At 36.8% G+C, this 25,266-nt stretch overlaps 2 protein-coding genes across 6 annotated transcripts in view; both read right to left on the reverse strand.

Moving 5' to 3' along the window:
- Positions 1-4,206: 4,206 nt before the first annotated feature.
- Positions 4,207-8,364, reverse strand: LOC120631114 (transcription initiation factor TFIID subunit 9). The gene is made up of 3 exons (XM_039900555.1): positions 7,795-8,364; positions 6,533-6,752; positions 4,207-6,106 (listed from the first exon to the last, which is right to left on the reverse strand). The coding sequence occupies exons 1-3, from the start codon at positions 8,160-8,162 to the stop codon at positions 5,987-5,989; spliced, it is 708 nt and encodes a 235-aa protein (XP_039756489.1). The 5' UTR covers positions 8,163-8,364; the 3' UTR covers positions 4,207-5,986.
- Positions 8,365-18,665: 10,301 nt separating this feature from the next.
- LOC120630977 (stress-activated protein kinase JNK) overlaps positions 18,666-25,266 on the reverse strand; it is a 143,013-nt gene continuing 136,412 nt past the window's right edge. For all 5 annotated transcript variants that reach the window (XM_039900350.1, XM_039900351.1, XM_039900352.1 and 2 more), the window contains 4 exons: positions 24,436-24,565; positions 22,649-22,907; positions 21,425-21,611; positions 18,666-20,790 (listed from right to left, as the gene is read on the reverse strand). In XM_039900350.1, the coding sequence (XP_039756284.1) occupies positions 21,425-21,611; positions 22,649-22,907; positions 24,436-24,565 (576 nt within the window). In that variant the 3' untranslated portion in view covers positions 18,666-20,790. The remainder of the gene's footprint in view (positions 20,791-21,424; positions 21,612-22,648; positions 22,908-24,435; positions 24,566-25,266) is intronic.

A 25,266-nucleotide genomic window follows, 5' to 3' on the forward strand; every position in this document is an offset into this window, starting at 1 on the left:
GCTGGTGTTTTCCTTATTACCCTTTTTTGCGCTTAATTATAACTAGTCTTGCGAATATTTATTATCTGACGTTATTAATAATCCAAAAATAAGAATATGAAATTCATTAAAATCTCTGCATAAAATATATTTTTATTACCTTACGATGTTAGGTTATTCTGTTATTATAACATTCATTTATATTTTTACTACTTGCCTAACCATGTGTTATATAAATCCGAAGGTTGTGTAAAAAAATTATAATATACGAGGTGGTTTGGCACAATAGTGACAATAAGCGGGAGTTAGGTACCAGGTTTAATACCGGCAGGTGCAATAAGGTAATCTTCATTTCTGTTTTTTCTCTGATCTTGTGGAAAGCTATGGCTATTTACCATGTCTTGACTCCGATCGTTATCTTCATAGAACTTAAAAGAGCGATGCGCCAGTTAAATCATTATTATAACAACTTATTATCGGCCCACTACAGTCTTCGGGCATAGGTCTCCTCTCAGAGTGACAAGGGTTCAGGCGGCATGGCCAAGTGCGAAATGCCAGACTTCACACGCCTTTAAGAACATTTTGGAAAAATCTATGCCTACGCACGGAGGCCGTGAACCTACCGCCAACTATCACCGCTTCCGATTCGTAACAGTGACTGTTTAGTAACTATCTAAAGAATGAGAAGAAGAAGATGGACGTTCTCGAGATGTGTTGCTAGAAAATAATGTTAAGATTATTCTGGAATGCATTCCAGACCAACAAGTCCATGGTTGAAAATCTCTGCAACGTTGCGTGTTGCCGAGTCGCTCCAAATTGCCAGGCTCGTATTCTCACTTTCTTTGGTCACGTATCAAGAATAGACAATTGAGCGTCTAGTTGTTCAAGGAAGAGTCGAGGGCAGTAGATCACGCGGACGATCGCCCTTGAGATGGCCCGACCAAATAAGGCTCCAGTGGCTGTCCGTCTACATGAGTGAACAAGAAAGGCAGCTGCCAGAGAAGAGTAGAGACGGATAGACAAGCGTGTCACAACACTTAAACCACGACCATTCTCACAAGAGCGAACCGACTGAGAAGAACTGAATGTTTCCGCAAGTAAATTTTATCCCTTGTCAGTAGATATTATCGAGGGATAACATTTATCTCTTGACTACGCTAGCCGCGCTGAATGGGATGATTTTAGACATTTCAATTTAGTAGGTGAAGATCACAGAATTACACAGAACATACAGAAACCGTGTACACGACTAATATTGAAACATCAAAAGCCACTCTTGGCACATGGCACATACACAGATGGGGGATTGGATAATACCCCATCTGTGCAGGCGTGAGGGTGTACATGTGTGACCAATACGAAGTCTGCAGATGACCGACGTCGTCTGTTTGTCGACAAGGCGGTAGCGGAAGAACCATGGCTTAGTTGGGATGGAGGGTTGGATGTCACTGTAATAGCGACCTTTAATTAATTTCGAACGGTCGTAATGGCGCTGCCAGCCCGAATCAAGTTCGGATTTGGCCAAGGAAAAAAGATCGTAAAAGAAGCAGTGGTAATGTTCCAGACTGCCTGTTTCTACGGCTTCTTTAGCATAAGAGTCGACAGTCTCATTGCCTTGGATCCCCGAGTGGCCGGGGATCCAAGCCAACGTGACCTTAATGTTGCGAAGATGGCAATCTAAAAGAGACTGCCTGATAAGCAGAACAAGGGGGTAAGTGTTTTTAGATGCAAACTGATTGGAGTTAATGGTCTGAAGGCCACTCAGTGAATCCGAGAAAATAATTGCTCTGATTATCCCGTGAGAGACTACATACTTTATAGCTTCTAGAATAGCCACCAACTCTCCAGTGAATACCGATGTATGAGGGGGGCATTTGAAGTTCAGAATATTGGAGTCCTTAGGAATCCATACTGCCGAGCCTACAGCGCCACTTATCGTGAGCTTAGAAGAATCGGTGAATATCATCGTCCATTCACGCCAAAACCTGTCGATGATACTGTAGAAAAGTTCATTGGCCCCGGGTTGTTTTTTTGCAATTCCGAAATCAAGAACAATATTCGGTTGAAAAATTAAGGCGTCATAGGGAGTGCAATAAAGAGGACACATTGAGCCAGAGAAAGTTGGATCAGGTAGATTGTTGTATTTGCGGAAGCTATTTATTAGACACGGTACAGGCTTGTTTGACCAGAATCCATTACCAGGAATCAAAGAGGAGAGTTCACAAAGTTTGGGTATCAGAGGATGGCCAGAGAGTGAAGCTAATCTGTAAAAGAAACGATCAGCCAAGTATTGTCTACGAAGAAAAAGGGGAGAGTCCACTGCTTCTACTTGAAGAGAGTTAGTTGGAGATGATTTCATAGCTCCCAGGATAGTTCTAAGAGACTGATACTGAATTTTGTCCATTTTGCCTATTGCAACCTTGCTGCAGGGTTCCAAGATAAAGGCACCATAATCCAGTACACTGCGAACAATGGAATTATATAGCAGTTTCTGGGAGTATGGGTGGGCCCCCCACCACACCCCTGATAGGCATCTCAGGATATTAATGTTTGATTGACATTTATGAACTGTATAATTTATGTGATGGGTCCCGGAAAGACGCGAGTCCAAGATAACTCCCAAAAATTTAACTTTGTTGCTAGTGGGGATCAGTTCATTGTTAAAGGCTATTTCTATAGGGGGAATGACTCTCTTCCTAGTAAAAATTACCACAATGCTTTTGGGAATCGATAATGATAGCCCATGTGAAGATAGCCACTCTCCTAAATAAAAAAGAGCTTGGTTGAGACTGTTAGAAGCAACCTCGACCGAGAGGGAAGAGGAGTAGAGGGCTAAGTCATCAGCATATTGTAAGACATTGCAGAACGGGATGACGGACTCTTCAAGGTCGTGAGTATAAAGACTATATAGTAGAGGGCTTAACACAGAACCCTGAGGGAGTCCTTTCCAAATAAGTCTTGGGCGAGAATGAGAGTCACCGTGCCGTACCTCTATAGTTCTTTCCATCAAGAAGTTGCATATAAAATGAGTCAACTTCTCAGGCAAACTCAGCTTAGATAGTTTATCTCTGAGTAAGGAGAGTATCACATTGTCATACGCCGAAGATATGTCGAGAAACACCCCAACAAGAAACTCATTCTTAGACAGAGCGATCCTGATATCAGTGGTCAAAATAGACAAGCTATCCATAGTACCCATTCCTTTGCGGAATCCAAATTGGCTTCTGGCCAATAACTTTTTGGACTCTACAAACCATTCCAACCGTTTCTTTATCATGTGTTCCATTATTTTTAATAAACAGCAAGACAAAGCAATGGGACGATAGGAGGAAGGAGAAAGAGGATCTTTTCCGGGTTTTCGAATGGGGAGAACAATTTGTTTTTTCCATGAATCCGGAACAAATCCCCGATCAAAAAAGCTATTAACCATGTCTAAAAACATTTTTTTAGTGAGTGGCCCGGAGTTAGATAGAAGTGAGTAGGGGATATTATCTGGACCAGGGGAGGAATGTCTCAAGTGGTTCAGAGAAGCCAGGAGTTCCGACCATGAAAATGGTTCGTCGAATCTATTAGGACGGCTATTAGCATAAGAGGAGGGAAGAGAATTTAAGCAAGGGACGGAAGAAGGAGCCAGGTTATCAATAAATGTCTTAAGCCAAACAGACGTATCATTACTGGAATAGTCGCAGGGAAGGAAGGATCCTCGAAAGCGTTTAATAGCTTTCCATAATAAAGTCGCAGGAGTCCGGGGAGATAAGTTTTGGCAAAATCGAATCCATCCTTTCCTCTTTTTTTTTTTGAACATTCGCTTAGCTAAAGCCGAGATTCTTTTATATAGGAGGAAATTATCGATGGTCATACAGTTACAATAATCTTTTTCGGCTTCTTTTCTGCGGCGGATCATGTCCGAACATTCCGAATCCCACCAGGGGGGAGAGGGTTTAGACGATTTACCCCTTTGTCTAATAGGGATGTTTTTGTCAGCGGCAGCTTTGAGGGAGGTCACCAATTTCTCGTGACAATCTAGTGCATTATCCTGCGACAATACAGGGAATTTATTGACAAAAGCGTCACAATCTTTGGCAAATTGTTCCCAATCTGCCTTAGAAAGGAGGTAACTACGAGAACTTAATTGGGATTTGGGTTGAGTAAAAGAGGTGGGACAGGAAATTAGTATAGGGAGGTGATCACTACCGTAGGAGTCGTGCAAAACAGACCAAGAAGATTTCCTGGGAGGGCTGCCCTCCCCTACTCTGGCCGTGAAAATAATTATTAACTTTTAAGGGTGCAAATTAATCGAGGGGTTGAAAAATTTCGAATATTTTGACCTGAACAAGTACTGTTACTGAATAAAATCATTATTTAACACAATTCAAAGCAATGCCCGTTCCCCTGCTGACAGTATTCAAGGATTGACCTCATATTAATGAAAGTAGTTGATGCACTGCGAGGAAAAAAATAAAGCGAACGAATGTAAAAGTGACAGACGCATAAGTACTTATAGACGCATTTTTAATATTTTACTTCAAATCCCTCTAACCAAGTTAACGAGGATAGTAAAAGGGCACGACGGAATTATTTTATAAAAAAATCTTTACATCCAATCCTTTGTTAGCGAAGATGGATAACGGACGAGGACACTTTTTAACAACAATTCCCGCTGCCCCCGTTAACGGAGACTTCGTTAAAGGGACTATGGGACTACTTATATCCTCATTACCATACCTTATTCATTAGTCATTACCTTACTCACTTATAAGATAAAGGTTGTTTTGTCTGTTCGCTGGGTATCAATATTTTTAGCTTTCAGGTGTGCCAAATCAGCATGTTGTACTTCGCCAATGTCACATATACTTGGAAGATCCACAAAGGATATTATATAAAAAAAAAAAGGAATTACATAAATACAACTTTATACTTTTTACATAACTTAAGTATTCCAAAGTTAGGGGTACCTATGTAATGGAGTGTGGTCTTTGGTTATTATAACTCAAAAATTTATATTATATATCATAATAGGATATTTAGACCTTCATAAATAGCTTTCTAATGTTAATATATTATTTAAATCAGTTCAGTACTTTCAAAGTTAAAAGATTATAAATAAACAAATCCTCTATATTATTTGTTATAAAAGTAAATTAATTTAAAGTGGATAATTTCCATGGAAGTAAATTGTAATACTGAAAAATTATATTATGTAAGAAACACGAAACAAAAAATTAAGATGCATTTTCCTAGTCTGTAAAATGTATTTGGACAAAAAAAAGTATTTAATGCATGCCATTGTTTACTTGGTTGTAAATTATATAATTTGTAAATTAGACTTAAACACCTTGGATACTTACACTATGCCAATAAAGATTTATGTTTATTGCTATAGTTGTTTTGGTGTGCTTTGATTGGCTAAATCAAATTAAAAACTTATTACTAATATAGGTCGGCCATTGAAAGAATATGTTCCTGACATCTGTCATTTGGCTATACAAAACAATATCTAGCACAGTTGACATAGCTTTGTGACTAAAAAATATTGGACACAATAAATTGTAAGTTGTGTAGTGGGGAAATAATTTTTTTTCCTATTATAGTATAAAGGACTATGTAATCGATAAAAAAGCTTGGATGTGAGTTGTTGCTCTTCTAATAAATTATAATGTCAATGTGAGGTGATAACAAAAAAAAACACCCGGCTAAGTTTGTTGTAGGCTTCTTCTTAGACCAGGCCGCATTTGGAACCCTTGTAGCTTTAGTTTTAAGCTTAAGAATATGGTTATACCTACTCCCGTGTAATTCTCATGAAATATACGCATCAAAAGTGCGCCACCAACTTGAATAAGATATTTTTGACATGAATTTCATTAAAAATATTTTAAACATAAAGCAACACCACTTTAAAGTTTCAGATCATTCAGGAACACATTTCTTTAACAGCACAATTAATGTATAATATTATATTCAATAGAACTTAAAAAAAAGTTTTGCTAGATAAATAAAACATAAGTAACTAAATAATATCATAATCATCGTCGTCCCGTTTTCTCTTCAGCGACACTTCATCGATTTCCATTTTGACAGGGTGTGCTGAGGGACCGGCTGTCACTCTTACTGCTGGTTTAGCGACCACCTGGCAAAAAACCCCTTGAGTTATTTACTACTATACTCTATTTCAGTGGGTAAGAGCTTGACTTCACTTTCTCGAGTCGAGTTCGAATCCCTGCAGGCACCTCTAACTTTTTTAAGTAATTAAAAATATCACTTGCTTCAAAAGTGAAGGAAACCATTGTGTGGAAACCTACATGCAGAGTTCTCTATATTGCTCTCAAAGTCTATCAATCTGTACTGGGCCAGCGTGGTGGACTACGGCCTTAACCCCTTCTCATAGTGGGAGGAGACCAGTGCCCTGTAGTAGGCCGGTAATGGGTTGATATGGTGATGATGATGATACTTTATGACTGACAAATTTGCATTACTTGATAAGCAATTTTTATCTTTGTAAGGAATATGTATTAACCAAATTAGTACTATTCAGGACTAGTATGCAATATCTCACCTTACTACCAGAAGTAAACTTGAGAACTGGCTTTGGAACAACATTAACTGGCTTAGAGGTTACATTGACAATTGGACCAGGTGGTCGTTTCACCACCACATTTTGACTGCCTGGTGGTTTGGATGTGATAGTCTTTATTGTAGGTGTATTCTGTATTGGTTTTGGCACTATCTTCTTTGTGGCAGGCTTGAAACGATAGTTGCACGCAGACAAACAGTAGCTGCAAAATAAATCATTATGATACTTAGCATTTTATTTCGATTAATATATCTTTACCTCATTTATCTTAGGGTTTCAGCTTAGAACTTTCGGGAAGGATTGAAGAAGACAAAAACAGAGAAGACATAAGGTTAGACCATGAAATCAAATTCATTAAAATGTTGAACATTTCAGTTTGATGTTTTAAACATATTCCATCCACATTTCTGATATAAAATGCTATTGTGTGGATCCACATTTCTGATAATAAATGCTAAACTCCCAGCAACTGTATTTCCTATTCTGGTCAAGCGAGCTGCAACCTAGACATCAGCATTATTGTCTTTTAGGCATGATTATCATCAACAGCTAGCCTACCCATACCTTTAAAAAAAAACTTTGTCTCCAAAACAACAACTGTTTTAATTGTAAGTTTTTTCTTAAATATGATGCTATATGATAATTGGAAGCCACCTTTCATTAGGTTCAGGGAAATTGCAATGTTAAAAAATAAATCTCCCTTGTGCAAAACTCAACCTCCTTACCGTCAAAAAGGTTTACCCACTACAACCTTATAATTAACATAAGTTTGCATATAAAAAGAAACTGGCATCTCTAGACATTTGATAAGACAACAGCTACAGTTTATTGTTGTATGGAATAAGACACAGGTACATTCAATAACTAATTTGGAAAAGAGAAATCTGTTGCATATATTAGCTGATTCTTTACTTTAGAATCAGCTCTCCTATTGAATAGAAGCAGACATTACTTTGCAGAATTCCATGACATATTATGAAAAAAATATTCTTTCATAATATGTCATAGATATTTATTATTATTGTAAAGTTAACATCTTCTGAGAATGCTCTGGTTTTGGAGCAAAATGTGCGTAGATCTGTGCAGTGAGGAATACAACGATTGAAGTAATTATAAATTACACCATACAGATTCTGCTACTTTTTGCTGCATAGCTAATTAAGCTTAATTTTAATAGTAAATCAGCTTTCCTAACCACTAAAGAGGTTTATCGAGTTAAAAGTATGCGTAACTTTATAACTTACCGATCTGGTGGTAGCCTTAGACCACAGTGTGGTTTAATCAGAGGCAAAGGAGTAACGTTTTTTACTCTCGCCACTTCTAGTAGCACTTCCCGTGGCGGTGGATTGGTGAATGATTTGTCTACCTGTACTTGAACTGCTAATCGTACATCGTCCAAATCTATAGATTTTTTTTTAGAGTGATTAGCGAAGACTCTAGCGTCATCCAAAATTGAGGTTACGTATCGATACGTGAATTCCAGAAGCTGGTTGACGACTCTAGGCTCGTAGTCTGCGATACCCACTTCTTTCATGATTGTCATAATAACTTGGGCATCTTTTGGTACATGTTTGGTTTGCGCGCTTGCTTTCCCTTTGTCCTTCTCGGACATGTTCAATTACCTGTAAGCTTTGGGGTGATATTGTGGTGTGAATTGCGTAGACTATTACGTGATAAACAATACGAAGCAAGAAGAGGAACGAAAAACCTAGAAAAAAAGATTGGAAATTGAAGAAACTGAAGAAATCGGAAAAGTTTATCTTCCAATAAAAAGTAAAAACTAAAATCTAACTTATTGAACTATGAAGTGTCAACGTGACACAGAGGGATGTGAACAATTGACAAATTTTTAGTTGCATCGATTTTTTTGACATATTATTATCTATATATCGATAAACAAAAGTTAGGCAATCGTGACATTGTTAAAATTGGTGTTACATTTTATTAGTATTAGCTAGTTGATTTTATTATAAAGTGAACAAAATTTTCCGAATGTTCTCAAAATATGTAATCTTATATAATGTTTCTCTTTCATGATTGGTAAATAACTTTACATCTACAAGTAACGTCCTCTTCTGTGCGCTGCGAACAAGTCCGCTGTTTTGAACATAAAATGGAAAAGAATCATAGCATACGAATATTGCGATGGATTAGATGGTGTTGTTAAACCACTCAAACTTCGGGTTTCTAGAAAGACAGCAAAGATAATTTCAAATCAATGAAATATGCTTAAGAGAAATCGATTAATCTTCTTTTCTTATATGGAGGGTAGAGGTAAGGAGAGTCATCTTATATGGGAGAAAAGTTGAAAAAGTGTCCAGTTGTATGCGCTAAATAACAGTTCAAAAATCCTCCACAATGGCGCTGGTGGATGCACAGGGTATGGTATGAATGTAGCAATCGTAGATGAATTGAAGTATGCCGAGTTAAAAAATTTAATGTCATTATCGACTAAAGTAGTTAATTATTGAGAATTTCAACAACTTACGTTGTACAAAATATTGTGGTAAATATAACCTTACTTCCTTGTTTATTTTTCAAGCCTACTCTAACAATATTTATATTTGGCGCTTCTTTAAAGAGTTACCTTGATGCAAATGTGGCGCCATCCTAATTTAATACATTTCGACGACACTTTTTCATATACACAGATGATCCTCCTTACCTCTACCTTCCATATCTTAATATATATAAATCTCCTGTCACGATGTTTGTCCGCGATGGACTCCTAAACTACTTAACCGATTTTAAATTAAATTGGCACACCGTGAGCAGTCTGGTCCAACTTAAGAGATAGGACAGCTTAGATCTTTAATTATAGTCGCAATTTTATTTTATTGCAAATTATTTGTCTATAATTAATTGGCAGTCACATGTTATATATATATATATACTACCATACTCATTTAAAGCTTAGCGATACTGAATACTTTAAAAACAAAATCAAACGCAGACGAAGTAGCGGGCAACAGCTAGTTTTCTTATATATTTTTTCTCTAATTCACTAGACAATCATCTTAGTTTTTTTTATCTGACTTTCTAGCCCTGGACTTAAGCATTATTGATCCTAGATACGTCTGTTTAGTAGTTCAAATATTAGTTCTCGAATTTTGGAAAGAACCACTTAGGTAAAGCCCATTTTTCTTACTCTCTACTTTTAACAATTTTTATTAATTAAATTTTTATAATTACTTAGCAGGGTTACTAGGGTAGTAAAAAAAATTTATCACAAAAAAAATACATACTACCATAATTAAATTGCATATTATACACTAAAAAGTAACGAGGAGTTACATTTAAGATATGTTAAAAAAATGTTCTTACTAATACGCAACGGTTGCGTTGGGTGATCATGCGAGATACTCACAACTTTATGCTATTTATTTATATATTGTATTTTAAATATTTTATCTCTCTACGAAATATGGCTGTTTTTACTATATTCTCGTCCAAAAAAGTCTCGAATCGCAGCTTAAGTAACTTTACTTATACGCAAGCCAATCATACTTACATCACTTGCTCAGTGATAAAAATAAAATCACTAAACATTAACGTCCCATTTCTGGTCTCCCTAGACCAAAGAAAGGCAGAGAAAAAATAAAATAGAAGAATAAAAGGTGAAATATAAAAAATTAAACACACTGTATATAATAACCATTTCGATTTATTCAGTTAAAATATGAAATAACTTACGTGTACAGTAAAAATAAGTTGTTTTTAGATAATCATCGAAGTGTTTTAACCCAAATGTTTACCGCTAACAGCCGCTCGGCCTTCAACATTGCTACTACCTTCAAGTCCGGTAACTTTCCTGTTCAACATAACTTTGGCAGCCAGCGAAAAATAGTATTTCATTATTTTTCACCGAAATGCATTGACGGAAACACTTTAATCTTATTTTAAAATCATTTGGTACAGCTGAACACATTAAATATTGGAATAAAAACACTAAAACAGAATTTTCCGTTAGCTGTCAAATCTACGTTGCAGAGCAAAGTTACTGAACTTGACTGTACCTTAAACCTTGTTTTACCAAGTACTAAAATACATTCTAAAGATTACATTATTGTAATTTGCATTAGGTACATTAACATATAAATGGACAATTTGGACGTACAGTTGTGAATTCTTTATTTACTACACAGACTTAGGGAATAAGATAGACGATATATGGGGTGCCAAGCCTCCTATAGTTGCCAAACTTTGATACAGTCGATGCGACAGACGCAAACCTTCCAAATGACACTCCTATGGTGGCAGTAAAAATACAAAACAAAATTAGCGCATATTATTTAGGTATCTTATAACAGTAGCGATCGGGGGAGGACTCCGGGAATAAGTAGTATTTTTGTCTTTCAATGACTAGTAGCTTCTCATCATGATTAATCTTGTTCACAGGCAATCGACGCTATCAACATGTCTGTTTTGTATTTGATAGCAGATCCCAAATCTTGAGCGAGATATATTTTAACATCAATAAATCTTATATAATATTATCTTTTAGTCCCCACGACATCAAAATTTATAGCGTCATACTGTACAGTTTCTTATATGAAGCATTAAGGTAAGGTATATAAATACCTTATATAACGATTTCTCGGTCATAAAAAATAATATTGCTCCATCTGTACACATTGTTAGCGAAGGCTCCGTCTGTCTTTTTCCTTTAGTCTGTGAACTATAGCGATAAACAGATGATCCTAGAATAGCGCATGTTTGCTTCACTTTCGTTCCATTTAGCTTACTATTTTAATATTTACAAATCCCTACTTACATAACGATATTTTTACTTCATTATTTGCATACTTCATAGATTTAATTTTTTGCAATTTTGTAATATACAGGGTTATTTTAAGAGTGCATACAAGCTTTGAGTAGTGAATTCAAGTAATTAACGACAACACTTTTTCTACAACTTTTGACGTGACAACGTCTTATAAATTGGTTTGCCGGGTGACACTTCAAGAAACTGCGTTACGCTCCGCTTACGTTATGCGCTCACAATGAGAGCGAGTGAGAGGCACGCGCCCGCCTAAGAGCGAGAGAGACAGACATAAAAAGTGAAAGGCACGCGTCCCTTTGTAGTAAACGCTGTTTCATTGTACGCAAATGTATTGCAAGTTATTGTATGTATATTTGTATATAAATACGTATGTATGTGTAAAGGTAAAAATAAAATTTTGTTAATATGAAATTCAGTGCGAGATTCTTTGTATAAATTAATGTTTTAAATATAATTCTTTGTATAAATAAATGTTTTAAATTGTTACTATTATTTCATCCTTCTTCCTACTATACGAATGAATATTCACATTAAAATTATTTTACCACTCAAAGTCGTTGTCACGTAAAACTTTCGCCCGTATACCGACTTTACAGGCAACCAATTTTTTTAATGTTTTAATAATGTAATTCTCTCTCGTCAATAAAGTTTTACTGATTTTATTGTCATGCCTAATTATTTTTAGTCTATGAATTCTATTGCTTCTCTATTACGAGCTGCTAAAGTGCAAGATGTTAGAGAGAACATGAATTAAAAAAAAGGTTGCGTATTTCAAAAGTTGTAGATCTTACGTAGTTGAGTTTAACTATATAAATTCAATGCTTATGTAATTCTGGTATTTTAGTAACACCTAAACATTTTTCTTTGTGTATTTCAATCATTTCGGTCTTCTAACAGATAAAGTTGCCAGTTAACAGAATACATATAATCCTAATTCTTATTTTTACACTTCCGTATCGCAAAGCTCTATAACCTCATCCGATTATTATTTGAAATATCGCTGAATAATAAATATATGGCTACTTTACCTGCTTTAAGAGATCAAAGTATGAAATATTTTCACAAAAATCGGCATCGATTTTCCCGTTAGGAAAACAAATTGTTAATTTTAAAACACTTAAAACTTACCTAAAGCCAAAAGCAGACATGCCAATTTTTATATCGCAATTTGTTTATAGTTTAGCAAGTATGCTTAATTAGTTTTAAGTAATGATGAAACCCTTAATTGTTAAGCCATGGAAGTAAAATTTTCAGAGAATATAATTAAAATTAGCATGTAAACTTTGGCTTATATAACTCCTATACTATAACCAAGCCGCTTCTTACAATATGGAACAAAAGTAAAGTAACATTTTCTTAAAAAAACAGCGGCATAGTTTTCGAGAGAGTGTTTTGTTTTTCGAATAGAAAATTAACCTAGGTCTATCGAAACGTCTTTGATATGTTTGATTTGCAAAATAAGATTAAATAGCATCAACAGACCAGCCAACTTGCTAACTTCCAACCTAGGTTTGCAACCAACACGTTGGCACGTCTGTAGATAGCTTAATGGCAACTTGTTCTGGGAAGGAAATATAGAAGTGTATTTATTGCTTTCGTATAATAATTTATAGTCAATTACAAACTGATTCTTTTCAGGTCACCATAGACTAAAATATATGTTGAACATCATTTTATCGATTTATTCGTGTCATGGTTGATAACAATTCATTCAGAGTTAAACTTTCTATAACTAGAAGAAAGTTGAAACAATAATAATTCTAGGAATGTTTTACAACCTTACCTTTGAGTCAAATTTTAGTACGTGCATTATGCATAAGGGGCGCAATTTTAAATTAAAACCACTTTACTATCACCATTGCCAAATTGGTCAAATACACAAGTCCTCAACTGACAACAAAAGTTTAACAATCCCTTTCTTAATATTCCCCGACAAAAAGGGGTAATACTTTTGGAGTTGTAGGATTGTCGTGTTACCAAATTATTATAAGTGATAAGTTGTCTAGTCATGACATACTTAAGTAAACATCTAGTTAAAGAGAGTGTAACCAGTGGCGTGCACTTCATACACGCATAAAAGCTCTGCCTACCCTAAGATTTTTGTATGACTAATAAATGCGAAGGATTGTTCGATTTTATGGCATCTTCCTTCTTTCTGCATACCCTGGCCAGAAACCTTGTGCACGCCACTGAGCGTAACCAAAGCAATTTCTAGAGTTTTTGTCTCAATTAGTTAAAAATTGGCACCAATTCTGATGGTATACAGACATCTCTAAACTAGACATAAAGGACATATTCAAATATCTATATTGACAAGATTTAGTTGGAAAGGACAGCATTATTTTTGGACCTATTTTGTATACCATAATCTGCACCGATGTAATATTACTAATACATAAACTTATACGCAGGCTTAACATATAGTTAGTCTATGGTGACCTTATTTCACAATCGTTACCGCCCAGCTTTCATCTATAGCTAATAAATTGTGCTATATATGCTGAAACCACCCATTAAAAGCGTTTTCACACTATCCGACATGATGTGGAACCGATATTAAATGTGCATTTATAGGACAACCTATTAAATGTGTATTTATGACAGCAAAAATGTTATTTAAATGACCGCAATCAAACGTCAATGTAAAATGGATTTAAATAATGATTTATTTTTATTTTTATAATGTTACGACACTCGACTCTAATATTGCCAACCTACAAATTTCATAGGGATTTTTTATAACTATAAATTGTGTATACACGCTATCAACTTTGTTTAAAAACAAATTAATATTATATATTATGCTGGTTTTGCCAGCTGTTTCTCCAATATTTGGCAATTTACGTCCCATACACATTTTATATATTATCTCATAAACCGGATCGATGTATGGCACTATCGGATCGGACAATATGCAAACGCAGTAAGACTACCAACATTCTTTGTTACACTTAACATTATAATTATATCACCTAGTGAGGTTTCAAACAATAACCTACGCTATTACCTCACACGTTGAGCCTCATTTAAGATTGCGCCCTAGAACCAAACTTTGACAGCGATCATTCCGTTTGACTCTAGGAACAATGTATAATAAAGTTTGACTTTTTACAAATTTATTTCCAACCCTGAATTGATGATCAAAACACGACAGTGGTGCCAATTATGACGTACAAACATTTCTAAACGAAACGAAACTGACAGGCCTAATAGATGTGCTGTCCTTTTCATAATGATTGCAGTGGAAAAGGATAGCACTATCCTTTTCGTTAGCTTAGATTATTTTTCCTGGCTTGATCGCCAGAATTGCCACTATTCTTCTTTTTTTTTATCAAAGAATGAAAATCATGGTGTTTGTATTTTCATTGCCTGAGGGATTGATAATCTTTCACGTATGTATGACTACACTTCATTCAGGACATTTCATGAATTGAACTGTCTTGCCAGTGGATGGAAACAATTGGGTATTATTACGAAACGTTTTTTAATGAACGATAGTTTATTGCTCAAGGAAAATTTGAAGTTTACAGCTGCAGCCTTTCTTCATACCTCTATAAATGGTTCAAAATTTTATTTAGAATATTATGTGGTATACCAGTTTTATTTTTATGTTACCGATTTATATAGCATAGCATCATATCTCATTCATTCATTAAAATTTTATGAGCCGTGAAAGTTGTTTCAGTTCTAGGATTTAATTTTATGACTTTTCTCAGACAAACTTTACTATGACACTAAGTTAGAGGAATTCTTAGCAAAGATACTTTGGATTCCGACTGTAACAAGGATTGCAATGATCGCAACGCATTTAAAGTTTAGTGCTAGCGAGGTTTATAATGGAAACTGTACCTGCATTCAATTTAACATGTCAATTTAAAATAATCGAAATGAATACGGATCGGATACACGTATTTAAAAGCTTATAGGCAATCTTATAAAAAAAAGAGTACTCTGGGAATGGTATAGTCGTTTTCAAATATCGAAACACTATTTCGTCAAACTAAAATATACCTTAGGCTGCCTGCTTTAAAGTCGAATTTTCTGTATTATACGTATTGTTTTCTATACATTTAATAAGGGAGAACCATAGATCAAGACATGCAGTGCGGTCAACCTTAAATAAAAGAAAAAGAAACGAAATTAAAACGCCATTTCCATTTACAAATAATACCTCCACCATTGATAAATATTGGAATTTATACATCCAAATCTATTAATTTATTTGTAAGTAATAGAGGATTTAAAACCAATATTCGGTTTAATGATGCAGTATCTTTAGAAGATTCATGCTCTAAGGTAACATCAGAGTGAAATTGTACTTATGCACTTTGTTATAAAGCTCCAATTCATGCAAACATCTGTCTGGTAGTATTGAGCACTTTTGCCGCAGCGTTTGCAAAATTAAGAATTTGCGACTCTTTAACGAGTACATTTAGGTCTAATTTACTTTAAAGTTTGTTGGTACTTTATAATTTCATGGTTGAGGCGTGTTATTTAAAGGGCCTTTTAACATATGTTGTATAGCTTGTGATTAGTTCAACAATATTTTTTCTCTTTTGAGTGATTAAAGACTTTCGGACTTGGCCAGCATGGTGGACTACTTCCTTAACCCTACTCTTTCTGAGAAGAGTCCCGTACCGCGTAGTGGGATGGTAATGGGTCGATAATGATACCGCTCAGCTGTGTCCAATAATCAAGTAGCTCGGCTCATTGCGAATGTTTTTTGCGAATGTTATCCGCCCCTTTAGTCCTTTACTACCTTGCGACATATTTATTAGAATGACTACAGAAATGAGGTCAACCAGAAATGCGCGATAACTTAAGTTAACATCCGTATGTTCGAGCAATTCCGTTAATCACTCCAAAACAGCCACCACTTTATGCGGAAACGTGTCGCATACAAACCCCCCCCATTCCGAGGCACGCCAAAAAGTCCGCGTTACGCTGATAAAATCATTAGGGTTAATCAGCTACGCACAATCCGACTAAAAAACCCAGCGTCAATAATATTTCCACGCCAGTCATCATTATTGAATTGAATCTTACTTAAAATAATGAACCATTCGCTTCGGTATGGTTGTCTGTGGCAGACAGTTCAGTGACAGTTAACAACTATTTATATGGTATCGAAATAGCGACATCTAGTGTCAATACCGCTCTCCTACTGTAACTATATAAATCGTAAACTTTTACGCTATCGATAAACGTAAAAGTGGGTAGCAAATCTCAAACTTTACACTCTTCCTATTTACCATTCCAACAGTCACATAGTTTACGTATTAAATGCAACCAACGAGAACGCTAACGTGTGAGGTGGTTCTATATAAGATACTACTTAGGTAAAAATGTACTTATATAACTACGCGTACAGTCAAATACAATATCGTCAACAACGCAGCTAAGGTCTACTTATGAGTAACTATAAACATCACATAATCCCGACTAAATGTCATAAAAGTGGCTAAGAAACGAAAGGTGTTGTGAACATTTAACATGGGTTGATATCGCGCGCACATAAATAAATTAGTCTGGATATAAATACTTTTTCGTGAATAAAGACTTGAGTTTTTTTTTTCCTTAATTTCAGCTGGTCAAGGAAAAAATCAGAAGTTGCATCAACGAGGCATAAGTCTGCCCTCCTTACGATAAATAAATATAAGGGAATGACGATCTTGATAAGAATATTGTGATTACGCATGAAAAAACCAGATATCCGATTAAACTGTCTGATAACAAAATGTTGCTGAATTCGTATCTGTGAGGCCAAAAATGAGGTTATTTGCACTTTTCTCAAGAATTGCAGAACTATGAAGCAGATTTTGTGGCCTAAGGCCAATCATGCAGTGCGTGTTAATCGTCAATACTTACATTACTACAACGCGTTGTTGATTTTTGGCCTCATAAGTTCAGCGACGGATGTAAAAGAGCTTTGCTGGCAGTGTTTCTATGCGATTAGATCAGAAATGAGAAGATTCGTAGAAGAAGAAGTTGACTTGATCTTGACGTTTTAAAGGCGCTTATATCCTACTTGAAATAAATGAATTTTGAATACATATTGAATTTTTGAAGAGTCAGTTAAGATCAACAAATTGCGAAGCTCCAATGGGTGAATAAAATAGGTCGAAAGGTCGATTGATGTTGGATCTCATGATATCACAATGAAATACGCATAGCAAACGAATAGCTCGAAAGAATGCTCGACTCGGATCTGATAGTAAATGATTATGGCCTTAGATGGAGCGCGATTGCCACTGTTGATTTGAAGGAATCGATATTATAAGCATCGGGGAAGATTGAAGCCGGAAGACTATTCCAGATCTTTGCAGAAGTAAATCGTTTCGTTCGAGTCATGGGATATCAATTACGTAACGATGCAGATCCTTACGATACGTCGTAGTCCGAGGGTAGAAAATAAACCACTAGTTCTATCCCGTAGTATCGGCTTGGGTAACTGCAATTGATTTATTCAACCGCAACTCTCTACCCATAAAACTGCAGCTAAAAAAACGAAAATCTTTATTTACACAAAAAAGTATCCATATTCATTTTCTTCGCAGATGCAAATATCTCACAAACGAGAGAAAAAAAAACGATTCAAAATATGGCAAAGACACAGAATGGCACTGACCACATTGTAATTAATTCGTTCAGAAATTCATTATATTGGCAAAACGGGATCAGAAAATAGATTTTTCACGAGCAATATTGCAATATATTCCATAATTCTATTAAACTATAAAAACGTGATTGCACATTCAAAAATAATACAACAAATTAAGCTCAACTCCATCGTCTCTTAGAGCCTCTGCACACGACGACGTTTTCACGCGCGGCGTAAGCGCTTCAGACGTAACTAGTAAGAGCTACGATCACTTTACAGTCTCAACCTTTTGCCTGAGCCAACTTGACTAACTTTGATCGCTAAGTATACTAATAAACTATGTATAGACACAACTAAATTTCAATTTATTTGTTTTAATTTTATATGGCGACATAATCGAACCATACCCAACTTAGTTGATAAATAAATAGTAAATAAATATACAACAACAATACACTCATCGCCATCTAGCCCCAAAGTAAGCGACGCTTCTGTTGTGGGGTGTTACTAAGATGACTGATGAATATTTTTATGAATAATTTACATAAATACTTATAATATATATATAAACACCCAGACACCAAAAAACTTTCATGTTCATCACACAAACATTTTTTAGTTGTGGGAATCGAACCCATAGCCTTAGATTCAGAAAGCGGAGTCGCTGCCCACTGCGACAATCGGCCGTCAAATGCTGTTAAAGGGACTCTTTATAACAAGAAAGTGTCAACGTCAGAAAATACATTTAATTCAAAGTTTAAAAAAATTAAGTCATAGAAAATTAAACTCCGGTGTAGTTGTATTGATCCATTGCAGTTTTAGAATACATTCGTGAAAAGTTGTGTCCAGTCTGTATGTTCTGTTGCAGCAGTCTTGGGGGTAATTTTTTTTACCGCCATGGATTCAAGTCCCTTTCTAAAAATATTACAATTTAGCTTGAAGGGGATTAATTGAACGCAAGTAGCCTCAGACAAACATCCAACTTTTAACTCATAGAACGAGTCAGCTACTGCTGCGCGTCGTTCTGTGTCCGAAAACGCCGCATGTGCAAAGGCGATTTAAATAAAAATTAAATTTCGACATCTGTTTAACGCCACCGTACAAAAATATCCAAACGTATCAAATTCAGTCCGCATTCGTGTAAAATCGCCAATATTTTCATTATATTAGCAAAATGCGAAAGGCACTCCTATGCAAATTAAAACGGGGTAAACGTACAGCAAAATCCGCTAGGTTTCGCTACGAGACAAAATACACGTTCGTGATTGGTTAATTAATTCAAATGTCGTTTTATCTCAACCAATGGTGTCAAGGAGATAAAACATACGTTTGTGATTGGTTAATTAATTCAACTGTCTTTTTATCTCCGCCAATGGTGTCGTGTATTAAACTTATTTAGAATCCACCAGCGAAAATCAAAATATCAAAATATTCCATTAACTGTCTTCATAATGTCTTATATAACCGGCTGAAATCATGGAGATTTGTTAAACTTTTAGCTCGATGTCGTTCAAACCAACGCAGAAACTGTTTGCATTCTAACCTACTCATATTTCCTACGGGTTCAGCCGGTAATACATTGTCATTGTGACCATCCAAGGCAGCTAAATTCGCACAAATAACATACAATGTTGAGCTCAAAACATAAAGGAACGTGTTCCGAACGCAAACGTAACTAAGAACTTACCCTAAATATAATTAGAAACGGGAAGAAACTACAATTAATAGACAAGATAACACTTCCCCGAGTGAAGGTCACCTGATCTAACACTACTGTGTTACACTGCCTTACGTTATTATTGTATACGTTCATTCACTCCGAGCCACTAACGGAAGTCTAACGGTTAGCTAACGAGACACCGGCGTTACCGTAACCATACGTCAAAGTCTTAACGAGTCGTTAATGCACGACCTTTGTCCATAGTCAGAATGTTTGGTCATCTATATAGAATGACAGATTTTTATCCATGGTTCATATCAACGCCGATATAACGTTTGATAACTTTAACATAAGGGGACTGAGTCCCGTCTGTAAGATTTTGCGTGAAACTAGTGACTGTTGTTAGCAAGAGATGTCTAAATACTCCACGAAGACGATGGAATGGGAAATTTGAGTAATTCATGAAATTTTATCAAAAAAACCATTATAATATTGATTTTCTTTACTTGAAGATAAAACGACCTCAATAGTTGATAACATCAACTAATAATTGTTAACTAACTAGTAGTTTTTTCATTATCTTACAATTACGCTCTCCAAAACCTAAACCTTTATAATATAATTATTAAATGTTTTTAGGTATGATGGAGCTAAGCTAGCAAGCTATTAGCTTTGTCAAATGAAATAAAAAAATGCGCGTTGTATTCAGTTAAAGTATTTTTGATGTCGGTTAAAAACTGATCAATAATTATAAACATTACCCATATCACATTTGACATCGCTCGCTAACACCATCAGAAGATTTCACAAAGAAAATTACACTTTTCGCTCTTTACAGTAGTATGAACGAGTGAAGTAAAGCCAACAAGAAGTGATAAAGGAAGTAAACAAATGTTGACGTCGTTTGAGTGCGATAGAAAGGTCAGTTTATATATCTGTCCTTTTCTCTCGTCATATTTTATTTACACACTTTATCTTGTATTTATGGCCCGGCTTTACTTTGCACTAATCGTGGCCCGTATTGCACATAAAACCGCAATAAATATATACATCAGTTTAGTTTATTGTATAACGTTGGATCGGAGCGTTGGCTCCTTGCCGCCGATGGCTTCACAGCCGGAGCGCGTTGGCGCACTCTATATAGTCTTTGCACTATACTTCGTAGATTAAATCTCGGCGGTCAGCGACGCTGCAACCTGCAATGAGATTACAAATAAACAAATATAATAAAACATAGATAGCAAATAAATAAATATAATGAAATAAATACGACAATACACACATCACCATCTAGCCCCGAAGTAAGCGTAGCTTGTGATATGGGTTCGGATACTAAGATGACTGATGAATTTTTTTTAGAATAATACACATAAACACTTATAATATACATATAAAAATCCAGGCACTGAAAAACATTCATTCTTTATCACACAAACATTTTCCAGTCGTGGGAATCGAACCCACGGCCGTGGACTTAAAAAGCAGGGTCGCCGCCCGCCTTTCCATGGGCGGCGGGGCGGTGCATAGCGCGGTACCTATGTGGTGAGCGCGGGCTGCGCGTGGTCGGGCGGCGGGGCGGTGCATAGCGCGGTACCTATGTGGTGAGCGCGGGCTGCGCGTGGTCGGGCGGCGGGGCGGTGCATAGCGCGGTACCTATGTGGTGAGCGCGGGCTGCGCGTGGTCGGGCGGCGGGGCGGTGCATAGCGCGGTACCTATGTGGTGAGCGCGGGCTGCGCGTGGTCGGGCGGCGGGGCGGTGCATAGCGCGGTACCTATGTGGTGAGCGCGGGCTGCGCGTGGTCGGGCGGCGGGGCGGTGCATAGCGCGGTACCTATGTGGTGAGCGCGGGCTGCGCGTGGTCGGGCGGCGGGGGCGCGTGCTGGGCGGGCGGCGGCGCGGCGTACTCCACCACCTCCTGGTAGATGAGTTGCTTCCACTGCTCCACCGTGTGCTCGCGCTCGTCCACCGAGTGGTCGTAGGACGCGGGCGCCGGCGCGTTCACCTCGCCCTCGTCGTACCTGCCGTGGGACGCCACACTCAGTGCCAGTGGACAACCCGCGAGTCTGTCTCGCACTTAGCCGATTGTTTATTATGGAAATTGAGCTTAATTTGCAATACTCCGCGAAAAAGGACAATCGTTGCGTGGAGCATAACAAAGTTTAGCTTAATTTTCATAATAAACAACCGGCTAAGTGCGAGGCGAACTCACTCGGCGGGATTATGTATAAAAACAGAAAAAAAAAACAAGTATGTTGTATGGGATCCCTTAAATGTCTATTGTATTCTTTTTTTTTTGTATTTGTTATTATAGCTGTAACAGTATATTTATTTTTCACTTCTTATGGTCTTAAAGTAGTACTTTAGGATATGTGTAGAAGAACTAAAACTTAATCTTATAAACTTGCGCATTGCGTAAAAATTTTTGGTATGGATTTTTTTGATGCAAAGAGTATAGAAACACTACTTTTGTTATTTGTTACTTTCAAAATTTTATTTCGTTTAGTTCATCACAATGTTTTCGTTAATTTCTCGTTAATATTAATTTATCCCTCGACGTTTCACTTGTCCATATAACTGAATCAAATGACAATGATGGCAATAAATAAAAACGTAGGTATAGTTCACTATTTCCTTGACATATGGTCTTCTTAGTCTGTGGTCAGAAGTTGAACGATTGGCGGGAAATCATGACACGAGTCGTTGGAGGAGTTTGGAAAACAGAGAGAGAATTAAAAAAAAAATCAAAATTCATTTATTTCAAGTAGGCCTAATTAATGAGCACTTTTGAAACGTCAAGTCAGTCTGTTTGTAGTGACCCTACCAACGGTTCGGAAGGCAGATTGCACTGAGAAGAGCCGGCAAGAAACTCAGCAGATTGCTCTTTTCCAACATCATTTTAATGTTTAACAATCTTTAGAATTGTTCTGTTTCGTGAGAGATGAGAGCGGAGTGGCCTGTTTCCAAGCAGCCTTGTCGTTGAGGAATTCATCAATCGTGTAGTAACCACACGAGAGATGCAGAGATTGTCCGTAATGGCCTCGCAGCCAGCACTCACCACACGTTGATGTAGGGGTGCAGCAGGGCCTCGTCCACGGAGATGCGGCGCTCAGGGTCGATGACCAGCATGCGCGACAGCAGGTCGCGCGCCTGCGAGGCCTTGAGCCGGTTGTGCTCGCTGGAGTCGGACGGGAACAGGATGTCGGGGAACAGGCGCTCGAAGCTGTAGCCGGCGTAGCGCGGCCGGTTCTCCACGTAGTTGCGCACCGTGGGCTGCAGGCGCGCCATGAACGCCGCCGACGGCGTGCCCAGTTGCTCTGCAACACGCACTCCGTGACCACTTGCGCCAGAGCCGGCAAGCGTTACGAACGAACTGATGCTTATCAGTTATCGCTACTATAGTCGTAAAAAAGTGATAGGCCCGTTTTGACATTTGTCATCGCGACTCAACTAGTTATGGAAACATAAGACTCGGTGCTCGATACTCACGATAAATCAATTCAAGTTTGTATCACTACTTGATTGATATGATTATGTATTGTAAAGTGTTCGTTCGTTCAAAGTATTCCTTTAACTTCACAACCGATTCGCGTGACTGGCTGTTGATTATACGTCCACTTTTCAACATGTTGAAACAGAGTTCGTACTATATAACAACAAACACAAAAATCGAGTCAAATCACTATGTTTAAATTAATGTCCAAAATAGAAGAGCCATAGTTAACGTAATAGTAAACAATATATATCAAACTTAAACGAGCGCACAGTCAACTTTACAAGATGAGGAACGAAAAACTGCGCAGTGCGCGCGGGGACGCTTCAGTCATGTGCCGCTTGGTCAGATACATCAACTCAGACTCATTATTTAGAACCCATTTTGAGAACCAAGCTCATTCTTTGCAGTAAAATACACAACTACTACTACACAATATTTAATTTCGATATTCAGTAAAAAAATGGTTACAGCTCTAGTATAAAAAAAAAAAAGACAGAACGTAACTGTTTTCGGAACGTTTCGCAACAATTATAAATTGCATGCTACTATAAAGTAAGTGCAAAAAGAATATTCGCGATATATTCTTTCATATTATTTAACGTCCCAAAAAAATTTACGTAATTTTTTAAACACTATGTAATTGATTTTTATTTTATTGTTTCTTTCAATTTCGTTCCAAGTTACATTCTATGGTCTTGCACAATTGTCAAAACGGGCCTATAAATTTTTTACGACTATAAGCGATAAGGCCGCCTCTTGTATTCTATTTCTTTCTTCATGTTTCTTATTTCATTTTGTGTTGGTATATGTGTTACGTAGGCATACCCACGGGATAGCCATAGTGTGCTTGCTAATCCAGGAGCGGCGGTATCGCATCATGTTCAAGTTACGTCGGCGCAGCAAATTCCGGAGGCTAGCTTGGGATCGTGATGCGATACCTTTTTTACCACGCTTCCTATGGGAGTTAATTGTAGGACCTACGCTGGGGAGCTCGCGCCACGAATCAGCCGAGCATAGTTAATAAGTTTAGTTTTTATATTATAATAATTAATTATGTAACACTCAGACTAAGCTGTTTTTGACTATATTTCTAATGTGAGTTTCAAAGTGTAAGTTAGCGTATATTACCCCTAAGTTTCTGGCCTCATAAACTCTTTCCACTACGTCGTCTTTAATTTTTATGGACGGCATATACGCTTCAATCTTACCGACTGTATACATTTAGTTCCTAAAATCTTCAGTTTTGTTCGTTGTTTGTTTTGTTTGTTTGTCAGCACATTAGGTGAAGTAAGGGCTAGAAGAAGAGATATACCACCACATAGGATGTAAGTAAAAAAGCGAGTCCTCACCAATAATTTTGTTCCACTGGTCGATGTGGTCGGTGCCCGGGAACAGCACTCCGCCACGGATCATCTCGCCCATGATGCAGCCCACCGACCAGATGTCCACGTTCTCCGTGTAGCCCATTCCGAGAATCACCTACAACACAAACATATAATTATGAAAAATAAGTTTAACTTGCTATACTGCGCGAGAAGCAGGAGAATATGTATGGTGTAATTAAGAATTTCTTCAATCTTTATACTCCGCTACAAACAGATCTTCTCTACGCACGATTCGCTCCGAGCATCCTCAGGAATGTTGACATGTTGCAGCTCTTGAAAGTTTTCAAATCAAATCAAATCCTTTTATTTGCATAAAACATTGTAGGTATACATGTTTAGTCATAATATATGACATGCAAATCTTAATTTAAACAAATTCATTTATGTAATAATTAAAAAAACATCAAAATAAATAAAATCAAAATAATCGGCTGTCTATAATAAAATTTCATTAATTTTACTGTATGGAGCAATAAACATGGAATGTCAAGTAAAAAATAACTAAACTAATAATTATATTTTATTATCCAAGAACTCCCTTACGAGTAATTATCAACCAACCAGTCACGTAATTTTGCCTTGAATTCCAAAAATGGCAAATCTTTAATAGCTATAGGCAATTTGTTGTAAATCAAAATCATATTATGATAACAACTTTTAGAACCGAGTGCTGTGTTACATCGCGGGTAGAATATTTTATTTCGGTAACGGGTATTGAAAGGTACAATATTTCCGCATATTTCAAAAAAATCACTTCTGTACCTTTATACGAAGCATGCTGATTCTAAGATGTAG

The sequence above is a fragment of the Pararge aegeria genome, chromosome 17 (genome assembly GCF_905163445.1).
Source record: "Pararge aegeria chromosome 17, ilParAegt1.1, whole genome shotgun sequence".
NCBI lineage: Eukaryota > Metazoa > Arthropoda > Insecta > Lepidoptera > Nymphalidae > Pararge > Pararge aegeria.

Excerpts from the sequence above, each read along its gene's own strand:
- LOC120631114 (XM_039900555.1), bottom strand. The coding sequence starts at position 8,162 with ATGTCCGAGAAGGACAAAGGGAAAGCAAGCGCGCAAACCAAACATGTA. Across the intron at positions 6,753-7,794 it reads CTAAGGCTACCACCAGATCG|CTACTGTTTGTCTGCGTGCA; the intron begins GTAAGTTATAAA and ends TTTATTTTGCAG. Across the intron at positions 6,107-6,532 it reads AGTTTACTTCTGGTAGTAAG|GTGGTCGCTAAACCAGCAGT; the intron begins GTGAGATATTGC and ends GTTTTTTGCCAG.